The 13,899-nt window shown below is 43.5% G+C and overlaps 1 protein-coding gene across 2 annotated transcripts in view; it reads right to left on the bottom strand.

Annotated features, from left to right (window-relative positions):
- The window catches only part of ppp1cc (protein phosphatase 1, catalytic subunit, gamma isozyme), a 31,882-nt gene that overhangs the window by 2,681 nt on the left and 15,302 nt on the right, over positions 1–13,899 (bottom strand). For both annotated transcript variants that reach the window (XM_068054964.1, XM_068054965.1), the window contains 4 exons: positions 12,667–12,798; positions 11,314–11,544; positions 9,996–10,100; positions 9,503–9,726 (listed from right to left, as the gene is read on the bottom strand). In XM_068054964.1, coding sequence (XP_067911065.1) covers positions 9,503–9,726; positions 9,996–10,100; positions 11,314–11,544; positions 12,667–12,798 — 692 coding nt within the window. The remainder of the gene's footprint in view (positions 1–9,502; positions 9,727–9,995; positions 10,101–11,313; positions 11,545–12,666; positions 12,799–13,899) is intronic.

Here is a 13,899-nt window from a genome sequence, read left to right as displayed (position 1 = left end):
AACAGGTCCTTTCTGTCTATTCTATCTAGGCTCCTCAATTTTGTACACCGATTAAGTCACCCCTCAGCCTCCCCTGTTCTAAGGAAAACAAACCCTAGCCTATCCAATCTTTCCTCATAGTTACAACTTTCAAGCCCTGGCAACAATTTCCTCTACTCTCTACAGAGCAATTTTGTCCTTTCTGTAATGCGGTGACCAGAACTGTACGCAATACTTCAACTGTGGCCTAAGCAGCGTTCTATACAATTCCAGCATTACAACCCTGCTTTTGATTTCTATACCTTGGCCAATAAAGAAAAACATTCCATATACCTTCTTCACTCTATTTAACTGTCCTGCCACCCTTCAGGGACCTGTGGACATGCACTCCAAGGTGTCTCTTCCTCTACCCCTCTCAACATCCTCCTATTTATTGTGTATTCCCTCGCTTTATTTGCCCTCCCCAAATGCATTACCACACACTTTTCTGGATTGAATGCCATTTGCCACTTTCTTGCCCACTCAACCAAACCATTGATACTTTCTCAAGTCTACGGCTATCCTCTTCATTTTTGTGGCATCAGTGAATTTCCCAATCATACCTCTCACATTTAAGTCCAAAATCATTAATATATACCACAAACAGCAAGGGACCAAACACTGAGCCCTGTGGAAAGCCACCGGAAACAGTTTTCCATTCACAAAAACATCCGTCAACTACTACCCTTTGTTTCCTGTCACTGAGCCAATTCTGGATCCAACCTGTCACATTCGCCGGTACAAAGGTATGAGGCGCGAGTTGGCCATGACGGATTGGGAAACGTTACTTAAAGGGATGACAGGGATAGGCATTTAAAGAGCACAGGGATGAACTGCAACAATTGTTCTGAAGAAGGGTCACTGACCTGAAATGTTAACTCTGCTTCTCTCTCCACAGATGCTGCCAGACCTGCTGAGTATTTCCAGCATCCGCAGTATTTTGCTTTTATTTAATTGTTTATCCCTGTCTGGCGCAGAAGTAAAACGGGAACGGTAGCCAAACCATGGCTTACAAGGGAAATTAGAGATAGCACCAGATCCAAGGAAGAGGCATATAAATTTGCCAGGAAAAACAACAGACCTGAGAATTGGGAGCAGTATAGAATTCAGCAAAAGGAAGACCAAGGGATTAATTAAGGGAAAAATAGAGTACGACAGCAAGCTTGCAGGGAACATAAAAACTGACTGTAAAAGTTTCTATAGGTATGTGAAGAGAAAAAGGTTGGTGAAGACAAATGTAGGTCCCTTACAGTCAGAAACAGGGGAATTTATTACGGGGAACAAAAATGGCTGACCAACTAAATGCATACTTTGGTTCTGTCTTCACAAAGGAGGACACTAATATCATATCAGAAATGTTGGGGAACACAGGGCTTAGTGACAGAGAGGAACTGAAGGAAATCAATATTAGTAGAGAAATGGCGTTGGGGAAATTGATGGGATTGAAGGCCAATAAATTCTTAGGGCCTGATGGTATGCATCCCAGAGTACTTAAGGAAGTGGCCCTAGAAATAGTGGATGCATTGGTGGTCATCTTCCAAGATTCTAGAGAGTCTGGAACAGTTCCTATAGTTTGGAGGGTAGCTAATGTAGCCCCACTATTTAAAAAGGGAGGTAGTGAGAAAGCAGGGAATTATAGACCAGTCAGCCCGACGTCGGTAGTGGGGAAAATTCTAGAGTCTATCAAAGATTTTATAGCAGAGCACTTGCAGAACAGTGGTAGAATCGGGCAGAGTCAGCATGGATTTACGAAAGGGAAATCATGCTTGACAAATCTACTTGAATTCTTCAAGGATGTAACTAGTAGAGTTGATGAGGGGGAGCCAGTGGATGTGGTGTATTTGGACTTTCAGAAGGCTTTCGACAAAGTCCCACATAAGAGATTAGCATGCAAGATTAAAGCGCATGGGATTGGGGGTAGTGTATTGCGATGGATAGAAAATTGGTTGGTGGACAGGAAACAAAGAGTAGGGATAAATGGGTCTTTTTCCAAATGGCAGGTGGTGACTAGTGGGGTACCGCAGGGATCGGTGCTAGGACCCCAGCTATTCACAATATACATTAATGATTTAGATGAGGGAACTAAATGTAATATATCCAAATTTGCAGATGAGACAAAACTGGGTGGGAGGGTGAGTTGTGAGGAAGATGCAGAGAGGCTTCAGGGTGATTTGGCAAGTTGAGTGAGTGGGCTAATTCATGTCAGATGCAGTATAATGTAGATAAATGTGAGGTTATCCACTTTGGTAGCAAAAACAGGAAGGCAGATTATCTGAACGGCTATAAACAGAGAGGGGAGTATGCAGCGAGACCTGGGTGTTCTCGTACACCAGTCGCTGAAGGTAAGCAGGCAGGTGCAACAGGCGGTAAAAAAGGCAAATGGTATGTTGGCCTTCATAGCGGGAGGATTCGACTACAGGAGCAGGGATGTCTTACTGCAATTATACAGGGCCTTGGTGAGGCCACATCAGGAATATTGTGTGCAGTTTTGGTCTCCTTATCTGAGGAAGGATGTTCTTTCTATAGAGGGGGTGCAGCAAAGGTTTACCAGACCGATTCCTGGGATGGTGGGACTGACGTTTGAGGAGAGATTGAATCGGTTAGGAATATATTTGCTGGAGATCAGAAGAGTGAGGGGGGATCTCATAGAAACCTATAAAATTCTAACAGGACTTGACAGGGTAGATGCAGGAAGGATGTCCCCGATGGTGGGGAGTCCAGAACCAGGGGTCATAGTCTAAGGATAAGGGGTAAACCTTTCAGAACTGAGATGAGGAGAAATTTCTGCACCCAGAGAGTGGTGAGCCTATGGAATTTGCTACCACAGAAAGCAGTTGAGGCCAAAACATTGTAGGTTTTCAAGAAGGAGTTAGATATAGCTCTTGGGTCTAAAGGGATCAAAGGGTATGGGGTAAAAGCAGGAACAGGGTACTGAGTTGGATGATCAGCCATGATCATAATGAATGGCGGAGCAGGCTTGAAGCGCCGAATGGCCTACTCCTGCTCCTATTTTCTATGTTTCTATTCCATGGGCTTTCATTTTAATGACATTCTGCCATATGGGACCTTGTCAAATGCCTTACTAAAATTCATGTAGACCACATCCACTGCACTAACCTCATTAATCCTTCATGTTACTAACTTTTTTGAGGAAGACAGACATGACCTTCCCTTAACAAATCCATGCTGACTATCCCTGATTAATCGGTGCCCAAGTGACAGAATCTATTGAGGGACAGGATAAACTAACCATTTACCCACTAGAGGTTAGGCTGACTGGCCTATCCCTCGGACCCTTTTTAAACAATGGTACAACATTCGCAGACCTCCAATCATCTGGTACCTCACCTGTATCTGGTGAGGATTTGAAGATAATTCTCAGCTCATCCGCTATTTCCTCTCTGGCTTCCTTTAACAACCTGGGATACAATCCATTCGGCCCTGGCGATTTATCCACTTTCAAGGATGTCAAACCCTCCAGTACTTCCTCTCTCATTATGCTTATTGCATGTAATATTTCACACTCCTCTTTAACTACAATGTCTACATCAACCCTCTCCTCTGTGAAGACAGAGACAAAAAACTCTAAAAACCCTACCTACATCTTCTGCATCCACGCATAGGTTCCCTTGTACATCACTGATAGGCCCTATCCTTTCCTTAGTTATCCTCTCGTTCTTAAATGTACTGATAAAACATCTTTGGGTTTTCCTTGATTTCACCTGCCAATAATTTTTCATGTCCTCTCTTTGCTTTTCTGATTTCTTTTTTTACTTCACCCCTGCTCTTTCTATACTCTAGGCTTTCCAAAGTATTAAGATTTTTGAAATCATCTTAAAGCAGAAAAAAAAAGCTCATCTTACCCAGCAAGCTTCTAGATAACCAGGGGGCTCTAGATTTGGCAACACCACCCTTTATCTTTGTGGGGACATGCCCACACTGTGTAGAATCTCGATTTTGAATGCCTCCCACTGGTATGCCACTGATTTTTTCCTTCAAAGTAGCTGTATCCAGTCCACTTTCACCAGGTCACCACTCAGCTTCTTAAAATTTGCCTTCCCCCAATTTAGAGCTTTTACTCCTGTTTTATCTTTATCCTTTTCCATAATTATGCTAAAACTCACTGTATTATGGTCAATACCTCCAAAAGGGTCATCCACTGTTACTTCGTCCACTTGCCCAGCTTCATTACTGAAGACTAAATCCAGAATTGCGCCCCCCTCTTGTTGGGTTTGTTATGTGCTGGCTAAAAAAGTTCTCTTGAACGCAGTTTAAGAATTCTGTCCCTTCTGTGTCCTTCACACGGTTTGTATCCCAGTTGATATTAAGGTAGTTGAAAATCCCCAATTATTACCCAATAGCAACTATAGTAACTTAAAAAACTTGAAAAAAGTCTTAAACCTGAGCAATAGATGCAAATTAAAAGCAGTGTAACAGCCTTCATGTAACATCATCGTAACTATAGAAACCGTGGCTGTGACAAACTAAAAAACCAACATTAAAATAAGAGGGAGCAGTTCTTTCTTTTGGGCCTCCTTATCTCGAGAGACAATGGATACGCGCCTGGAGGTGGTCAGTGGTTTGTGAAGCAGCGCCTGGAGTGGCTATAAAGGCCAATTCTGGAGTGACAGGCTCTTCCACAGGTGCTGCAGAGAAATTTGTTTGTTGGGGCTGTTGCACAGTTGGCTCTCCCCTTGCGCCTCTGTCTTTTTTCCTGCCAACTACTAAGTCTCTTCGACTCGCCACAATTTAGCCCTGTCTTTATGGCTGCCCGCCAGCTCTGGCGAATGCTGGCAACTGACTCCCACGACTTGTGATCAATGTCACACGATTTCATGTCGCGTTTGCAGACGTCTTTATAACGGAGACATGGACGGCCGGTGGGTCTGATACCAGTGGCGAGCTCGCTGTACAATGTGTCTTTGGGGATCCTGCCATCTTCCATGCGGCTCACATGGCCAAGCCATCTCAAGCGCCGCTGACTCAGTAGTGTGTATAAGCTGGGGATGTTGGCCGCTTCAAGGACTTCTGTGTTGGAGATATAGTCCTGCCACCTGATGCCAAGTATTCTCCGAAGGCAGCGAAGATGGAATGAATTGAGACGTCGCTCTTGGCTGGCATACGTTGTCCAGGCCTCGCTGCCGTAGAGCAAGGTACTGAGGACACAGGCCTGATACACTCGGACTTTTGTGTTCCGTGTCAGTGCGCCATTTTCCCACACTCTCTTGGCCAGTCTGAACATAGCAGTGGAAGCCTTACCCATGCGCTTGTTGATTTCTGCATCTAGAGACAGGTTACTGGTGATAGTTGAGCCTAGGTAGGTGAACTCTTGAACCACTTCCAGAGCGTGGTCGCCAATATTGATGGATGGAGCATTTCTGACATCCTGCCCCATGATGTTCGTTTTCTTGAGGCTGATGGTTAGGCCAAATTCATTGCAGGCAGACGCAAACCTGTCGATGAGACTCTGCAGGCATTCTTCAGTGTGAGATGTTAATGCAGCATCGTCAGCAAAGAGGAGTTCTCTGATGAGGACTTTCCGTACTTTGGACTTCGCTCTTAGACGGGCAAGGTTGAACAACCTGCCCCCTGATCTTGTGTGGAGGAAAATTCCTTCTTCAGAGGATTTGAACGCATGTGAAAGCAGCAGGGAGAAGAAAATCCCAAAAAGTGTGGGTGCGAGAACACAGCCCTGTTTCACACCACTCAGGATAGGAAAGGGCTCTGATGAGGAGCCATCATGTTGAATTGTGCCTTTCATATTGTCATGGAATGAGGTGATGATACTTAGTAGCTTTGGTGGACATCCGATCTTTTCTAGTAGTCTGAAGAGACCACGTCTGCTGACGAGGTCAAAAGCTTTGGTGAGATCAATGAAAGCAATGTAGAGGGGCATCTGTTGTTCACGGCATTTCTCCTGTATCTGACGAAGGGAGAACAGCATGTCAATAGTCGATCTCTCTGCACGAAAGCCACACTGTGCCTCAGGGTAGACGCGCTCGGCCAGCTTCTGGAGCCTGTTCAGAGCGACTCGAGCAAAGACTTTCCCCACTATGCTGAGCAGGGAGATTCCACGGTAGTTGTTGCAGTCACCGCGGTCACCTTTGTTTTTATAGAGGGTGATGATGTTGGCATCGCGCATGTCCTGGGGTACTGCTCCCTCGTCCCAGCACAGGCATAGCAGTTCATGTAGTGCTGAGAGTATAGCAGGCTTGGCACTCTTGATTATTTCAGGGGTAATGCTGTTCTTCCCAGGGGCTTTTCCGCTGGCTAGGGAATCAATGGCATCACTGAGTTCCGATTTGGTTGGCTGTATGTCCAGCTCATCCATGACTGGTAGAGGCTGGGCTGCATTGAGGGCAGTCTCAGTGACAGCATTCTCCCTGGAGTACAGTTCTAGGTAGTGCTCAACCCAGCGGTCCATCTGTTTGCGTTGGTCAGTGATTATGTCCCCCGATTTAGATTTGAGGGGGGTGATCTTCTTGATGGTTGGCCCAAGAGCTCTCTTCATGCCATCATACATTCCTCTGATGTTTCCGGTGTCTGAGGCCAGCTGAATATGACTGCATAGGTGTTGCCAGTAGTCGTTTGCGCAACGCCTAGCTGTTCTTTGTGCAGTACTTCTGGCTGCTTTAAGTGCTGCGGATGTTAAATCGCTGGGGGCTTTCTTGTAGTTCAAAAGTGCAATGCGCTTAGCGGCTATGACAGGTTCCAGCTCTTCATTATGAGATTAAAACCAGTCTGCATTTCTCTTCGCACTTTTGCCGTAGGTGGTCAAAGCTGACTCATAGATGGCGTCTCTGATGTGGGCCCACTTGGTCTCAGCATCCCCTGTGGGAGTGTTTTGAAGGGCTGTTACAAGTGAATTTAGAAATTTTTGTAACAGCTGTGGGTGAGAAATTCTGTTCGTGTTGATGCGCGGGTGGCCCTTCTGCTTGGAATGATGCAACTTCTTTGGTCTGAGTCTAACCTTGCTGCACACCAGGGAGTGGTCGGTGTCGCAGTCCGCACTGTGGAAGCTGCGTGTGATTTGAACACTGTTTAAGGCGGCTCGCCTTGTGACAATGAGGTCTAGCTGGTGCCAACGACGTGATCTTGGGTGCCTCCATGAAACCTGGTGACAGGGTTTAGTGTGAAAGAACGAGTTGGTGATGCAGAGGTTATGATAGGTACACAACTCAAGCAGTCTCTGCCCGTTCTCATTCATCCTTCCAACGCCATAGCGCCCAAGGCAGGAGGGCCATGAGTCATGGTCGGCCCCAACCCTGGCATTAAAGTCCCCCAGCAGGAATAGGCGTTCGGTGTTGGGGATGCTGCTAATGATGTTATGGAGTTGTTCATAGAACTGGTCTTTAGCTTCAGGTGCGGAACAGAGTGTTGGAGCATAGATGCTGAGTAGGTGTACTGGACCAGAGGTGGTGAGCAGTCGGATGGACAGTATGCGTTCCGAGCCATTTGAGGGAGGCTCTATCATGCTGAGCAAGGAGTTTCTGATGGCGAAGCCCACTCCATGCTGTCTTGGTTCTTCAGGATCCCTGCCCTGCCAGAAGAAGGTGTAGTCTTGCTCTGCTAGAGAGCCACTCGCGGGGAGGCGAGTCTCCTGAAGTGCTGCAATGTCCACATTGAGTCTACTGAGCTCGTTGTTAATGATGGCGGTCTTCCGAGAATCGTTGATTTGTGTAAGGTCTTCCGACAGGCCAGGACACATAGTTCTGACGTTCCAGCTTGCAAAGCGAAGGGCTGGTACCTTCTTTCCTTTTTTCATGTTGTTTGGTGCGGTGTATCAGTCCACCTTTCGGGCAATGACCCTGAGCTCCAAGCACCCATTGAAGCAGGCAGACTGTGGCGGGACAGAACCTTATTGACCGGGGGCTGCCCAGTTTGAGGCGGGCGGTAGCTGTCCAGTGAGGTGCAATGACCTCTCCCACCGACAAAGGCAACCCGTGGCGCCCAGTTTCTACGCCAATTTATCTGGACTTATAACCCGTAACTGCTGCCTTCCGTGTTGTTTCAGTCGCTGTGAGGCAACTATGGAGTGACCTCTCCATGGCGCATGCCTGGGCAAATTTATGGAGGTTGAGAGTTGCCCAGTCGTCAAAACCCCCCTCTCGGCCTTTCTGGTGGGGTCCAAAGGAGTGCAGGACACGACGTTTGGCACCAGTATGGCTGCAGGAACTGCCGGAAACATGCCAAAGGTGACACATGACCGCCTACGGGGTTCCGCTCCGGATTTTCTGTTAGGGTTTACTCCCTTAGCCTTGGTCTCTCCCGAGACGCCCACAAGGCAGTGGGGTTGTTGGGGCCCCTACACAGGTGTAGGATGGTGCCGGTGGGAGGAGGGGATGCAAGGGGGAGGGGTAGAGGGAGGGGGTGGGGGGGGGGGTGCAGGGGAAGGGGGTGCGGGGTGAAGATGGTGCGAGGGGGGGGCGGGCTGGGACGGGGTTGTGAGGGGGTGAGCTGAGAGGGTGGAGCAGGGAAGGGGACGGGGGTGGGGGGGGGTGGAATCTGGTGCAGGTAATAAGCAATTTCCTCAGTGCCCACCATCGACGTCCGGAAAGCTCATCCACGTCCTTCGGGAGGTGAAGCATCATTTGGCAGACTTAGAGGTGATTACATTTGTTAAGGGTTTTTTTTTTTGCAGTGGTTTAAATAAAGGCATGCAGCATTGCCGACAGTGCGCTGCAGATGCTCTCCGAGCCATCTCCCGCGGGCGCTTTGAAGTTGCGGCCGGGGGGGCCGTTCGTGGATGTTTTGGGTGTTCGGGGCACCTTTTCCCAGGACTTCTCTCGGGTCCCGCAGCTCCTTCTTCACCTCAATGGACTTACCGCATGCCGTGGCTGCAGACACTCTGGACTGTGAAGACAGCAGGATCGGAGATTAAAGTATCGGCAGCTGTTCTCGTCAGTTTCATCCGGATCAATTTCATTGAGAAAACAAAGAGCAGGTGTGGCTGGGGGAGGGCAGTGGGCCCAGGTAACATACACTAAACTAACTGTTAACTTTTAGATAGGGCTAAAATGAACTGATTTAAAGAGCCAGGGGAATTTAAACAGTTTAAGAGGGCAGATTGGGGGAGAAAACGTTAGGGATGGGAGCAGATGGCCATGGATAGAGTTGAACAGCAAGGGAGCTTCCAGCCCAGAAGCCATCTTGGAATTTTATATCTATAGTAGAGAAGGGTAAATGGCAGGCTAGGTGATAATTAATTGGCATGTATTTTAATCAACTTAAGTTGGTGAATATCCAGTCAGAAGCTGTACGTCTGTATTAAAAGCAGAATCAACGATTTTAATAGCAAATAACTGGATTTCTGAAAGTGTGGATTTAACTGAAATTAAGTGACTTCTCTGCATTATAGAAAGTGAGTACAAGATAATCATCTCGCCATCTGATTTAACAAAATAAATTTGGTCCCAGAAGTCTGAACCTTAAAAAAAAAAATAGTAAATTCAGGCTGGGATAAAATAAAACATCCATGCCATACCTGGTGGGCTCTACAGATCAGATCCAGGTCATGTTTATGGAGGAATTTTGCAACTACTTCTGCTCCAAATGTGAATGAGACACCTCGATCATTCTCACCCCATCCCAATACATCTTTGTCTGGATCAGACCACAAGAGGTCACACAGAAGTCCTTGGTCAGGCACGTCAGTGGGTCGCATGATTCGTCGGATTTGTTCCATGGACTGAAGATCAGGTGACAAACCTGATAAAAATCACCAAAATTTCAAGTTAGTCAATATTCATTTTTTACTCTCCTCCATATCCTATAAAATTCTAACTATTTTTACTAGGTGAGCAGTTCTAAATAGACCTTTTTAAAACTTTGTCCATTTGGTCAATCAGGAAAAAGTGTAAATGAACTAACCAAAATAACCTATCCACAGCTGTTTATACAACCATTAAAGTTACTTTTAAAAATCATAGGCCTCAAAGAGGAAATAGGAACTTGTACCTAAATTGAATTATACATACCTCCGTGACAGCAAAATATCTTTTCATCCACAATGGCAGCTATAGGTAAACAGTTGAAACAGTCTGTAAAAGTCTTCCACAATTTAATATTGTACCTCCTTTTACCTAGAAAACAAGGGGAAAGAGAAGAAATAATGTGTCTCAAGAGGAATGTTTAAAAAAAGAAAATCTGAGAAACAGCTTCCAAGTTACAAGCCTAAATGCATAATGGCTCTTTTTATTTGCACATTATTTCGAAAACAAAAATACTAGATTGAAGACGAGGAGGTTTTTTTAAAAAAAAATTTACAATTTAAGAGACTGAAAGTTATTGAAAAAAGTACAAAAATGGAAGTAACATACTGACATAGATAATGTAGCAAAGTGATACCATCTAGTTGGTTAATTTTTTTTAAAGTTGGCAGACCACCACCAATCATCCATCAATCTTATACCAACATTCATCAATTTAATACTAACAAAGCCTTTCCAAATGTAGCTGTAGAATGCAATTGGCAGCAGTCATGGAAAAAAGTTTTCACATCCATCTTCCTTAACTGAAGGAGTTAGAGATATTTTAAATATAAAGCTCAAGAAAGATACAGTAGAATGCAAGTAGATCACATGCTAAAAATGGAACTAGATCATGCACAATTTTGAGTTTGCTATTTTTACCATTAATTTGAAACTTTAAGAATGCTACAAGGTACAAATTCAAATATGCAGACAATCAACTTAACACAAAATGAACTAAGTATTTTAGTTTGAGCCCAAAGTATTCTCTGAAGTCAAAATGCCTACATAAATCAAATACAAGCAAATGATTCCTCACACAAACTATAAAATACGGAGCTACGAATACCTCAGCGCCACTGTTTTAACTAGTTTGAGAAGCTCAAAGACTGCCCCTCTCATCTTCCCAACATTCACTTTCTCATACTAGATTTAGAATCAAAATGGGTCAATGGAATAATTGTTCAGCTCAAAGAAAATATAGATTGCACGTTTAACTTAAAATAAGCTATGCAATGCCACAATAAACTTCCCAAAAATGAAGGCGTGTGCAAGGGCTGAAGGGGGATAAATAAAATGACCCTTCCGATTTAGTTTAATTACAGGAGAGGATGTCCCTTTTCCATTTGGAGCTTTCAGTTCACTACATGAGCATTGCTGAGACAAGAAGCACTAAAAGTAGAGACAGTAGCTTTAGTCACTCATATGTGACTGCCGACTCAGCAATGTTGTCAGAACATACAGGATTTTCAAAGTACATTAGAATTGAAAAGAAATTGTCATGCAGATTTGACTGTTTATGCAAAAGTAGGAAAGGTTTCCTTACATTCATCATAGAATCCATAAATTCTGTTTATACTGGCACATTCATGGTTTCCACGCAGAAGGAAAAAATTCTCTGGATACTTAATTTTATAAGCCAACAAGAGACAGATAGTTTCCAAAGACTGCTTTCCCCTGTCCACATAATCTCCCAGAAACAGGTAGTTGCTCTCTGGTGGGAAGCCACCATATTCAAACAATCGAAGTAAGTCATAATATTGGCCATGAATATCACCTGGGGAAAGAAAAGATTGTCAGAATAATTGACTAATAATACACCAGGCAATAGAATGAAACATGGAATACAGTTAGAGTGGTTAGTTAAACATTTAGAACAAAGACCATTAGATTGGCAAGGGTAGGAGATAAAAAGGAAAGACGAGGAACAACCTGGCCATTGTCGGGCTAGGGGAGAAAAAGTAGTGATGTATTTGCTCCTAGTCACATGATTAACAGTAGTAATGTGCACTGTTTGAGCCTTGAATGCAAATGCTCAAATCACATGACTTGCATTTCCTCTCAAAAGTACAACAGGAGCAGTAACAAAACCACAATTTCCTGTATGTGCACTTTGGGGTTGAACGCCTAAATGTTGCAACAGAAAAAAATTGCATTACATGCCTACCCACATAGGACTAGCTAACACATCCACAGCTGAATCTGCATTTCATCAAGACATGTGCAAAGGGAGGACCAATGTAATGATAATTCCATCAATGAATTTTTAAAAAATTGGATGCACACCCTACACCATTGATACTATTCTTTCATGAATTTCAAGAATAAAGGCTCTTCCCAAAGCCACTAGCAGCATGGCAATATAGAACCATGGCAGACACACACTGCAACCTGACCACATTACACAGCAACCCATCTGCTGGAATACTTACTAAGATGCTATCCATGCCTCAAATGATACTCCAAAGAGACTTACACAAACCTCTCACCACCTTTAAAGGATTTAAACAAATAATTTAGCAATTTTCTGTACAAATGGCTACTTAATTTGCACACCCTGCAATATAAAGTCAGATTGAACTCCCTCATTTAACTAAAAATGAAAAACATGGCATTCTTTTTAATGAAAACACCAATATTTTCATTAAGGTTTCATGTCAATGAGTCACTCTGCTCTAATTAAGTGTAGGCACAATATATAAAAGTACATTATATAGAGCTAAATTAAAATTTAGAGTGGCAGGATTAATACTTTGCTTCTAAATGGAGTATTCAAATATTTTGACTTGTACAAATTACAAACCATTCAGCATAAGAGATAATGAGGTTATGGAGTTTTAAATTTTTTTTTTTAAGGTAAGCATAGAACAAGGCAATAACTGACCGTAAAGCTACTCACCACATATTTTCAACGGAGCTTCAAGTTCTAGAAGAATAGGTTGACTGAGGAAGATTTCACGAGACTTGAGGCACAAGCCTCTGATCTCATTCTCTTGGAGTTGTACATTTTTTCCTGGTTTAGAACCTCGTACTAGATTGTGGAAGAAAGAAAAATCAAATAACTGTCGATACACATTCATTTGGAAACTTGCACTGTGGGCTTTAAATATCTTGCTTTTGCAGTTTGATAACAAAATAGCTCTAAATACACCCAAAGTAACTACAGTTCCTGAGTTAATGTACTATTAAAAAAATGCAGCAGCGATATCAGCAATGCAACTTCTCCTGGTTAAAATCTAGACAGGGACCCACGATAAATAAGTAATTACATCACAGTCTGGTTGTGAACTATACAGACATGAAACAAATCCCAAAATTCACATTATTCATCTACACTGTCTTGAATTCCAGTTAAGCAGCAGTGCAGGTACAAGTGGCTTCTGCACAGCTGATGGACACAGAGGCAAAATGAAGTTATTCAGTGGGCTGTGAAATAAATACATTTTGAATACAGCTGTAATAATTTATCATTTTCATCTACAACTTATTGCCCACACTAGTTAAAAACAAACATGCTTTGAGGTTTAAAATAAAGCACTAGAGACATATATTTCAAAAATTCCCCACTGTTTTCTCTGATCAAAGGTGAAGCTTGTACTTCAGTCATGGTAAACTGTTATTCCAGATCAGTTACAAATGCAGGATTAAAATTCACTTTTTGCTAGAATTATCCCTTTTTAAGAAGGAAAATCTTAAATCAGTTAAGTTTCTCCATATTAAGACTTCATTCAGAGGAGAAAAAGCACCCCATAGTATGTTAAACAAGCACATTTTTGTCAAGATGCACATTTATACTTTAAACAAACACATACAGCCGAACTTATAAGATGTAGCCAAACTGGCATTATGCAAAAAAGGTGGATAATAGTAACCTTGTGTAGTTCATCCAACTCACAAATAAGGACATTGACCTAGTAAGGTTAGCAACGGCCAACTACCTACAGTTGTGTTTTTGTGAAAGCAAGGGACTACTTGAATCCCAGAGAAAATGCAAGTTACGAAGTATACTGAATCACAGCTGGAAGAGATCATGCAAATCCCCAGTGTCATTCATGTTCCAAAACAGATCTGTTTAAGGTTATTGCACCAAATAGTTATGTGAAAATCAAAACAACTGCATTTTCTCTAGTTA

This window comes from Heterodontus francisci, chromosome 23, assembly GCF_036365525.1.
Source record: "Heterodontus francisci isolate sHetFra1 chromosome 23, sHetFra1.hap1, whole genome shotgun sequence".
Lineage (NCBI taxonomy): Eukaryota > Metazoa > Chordata > Chondrichthyes > Heterodontiformes > Heterodontidae > Heterodontus > Heterodontus francisci.
Note: the sequence above shows the minus strand (reverse complement) of the source record. Positions and strands in the feature narration are given on the sequence as shown.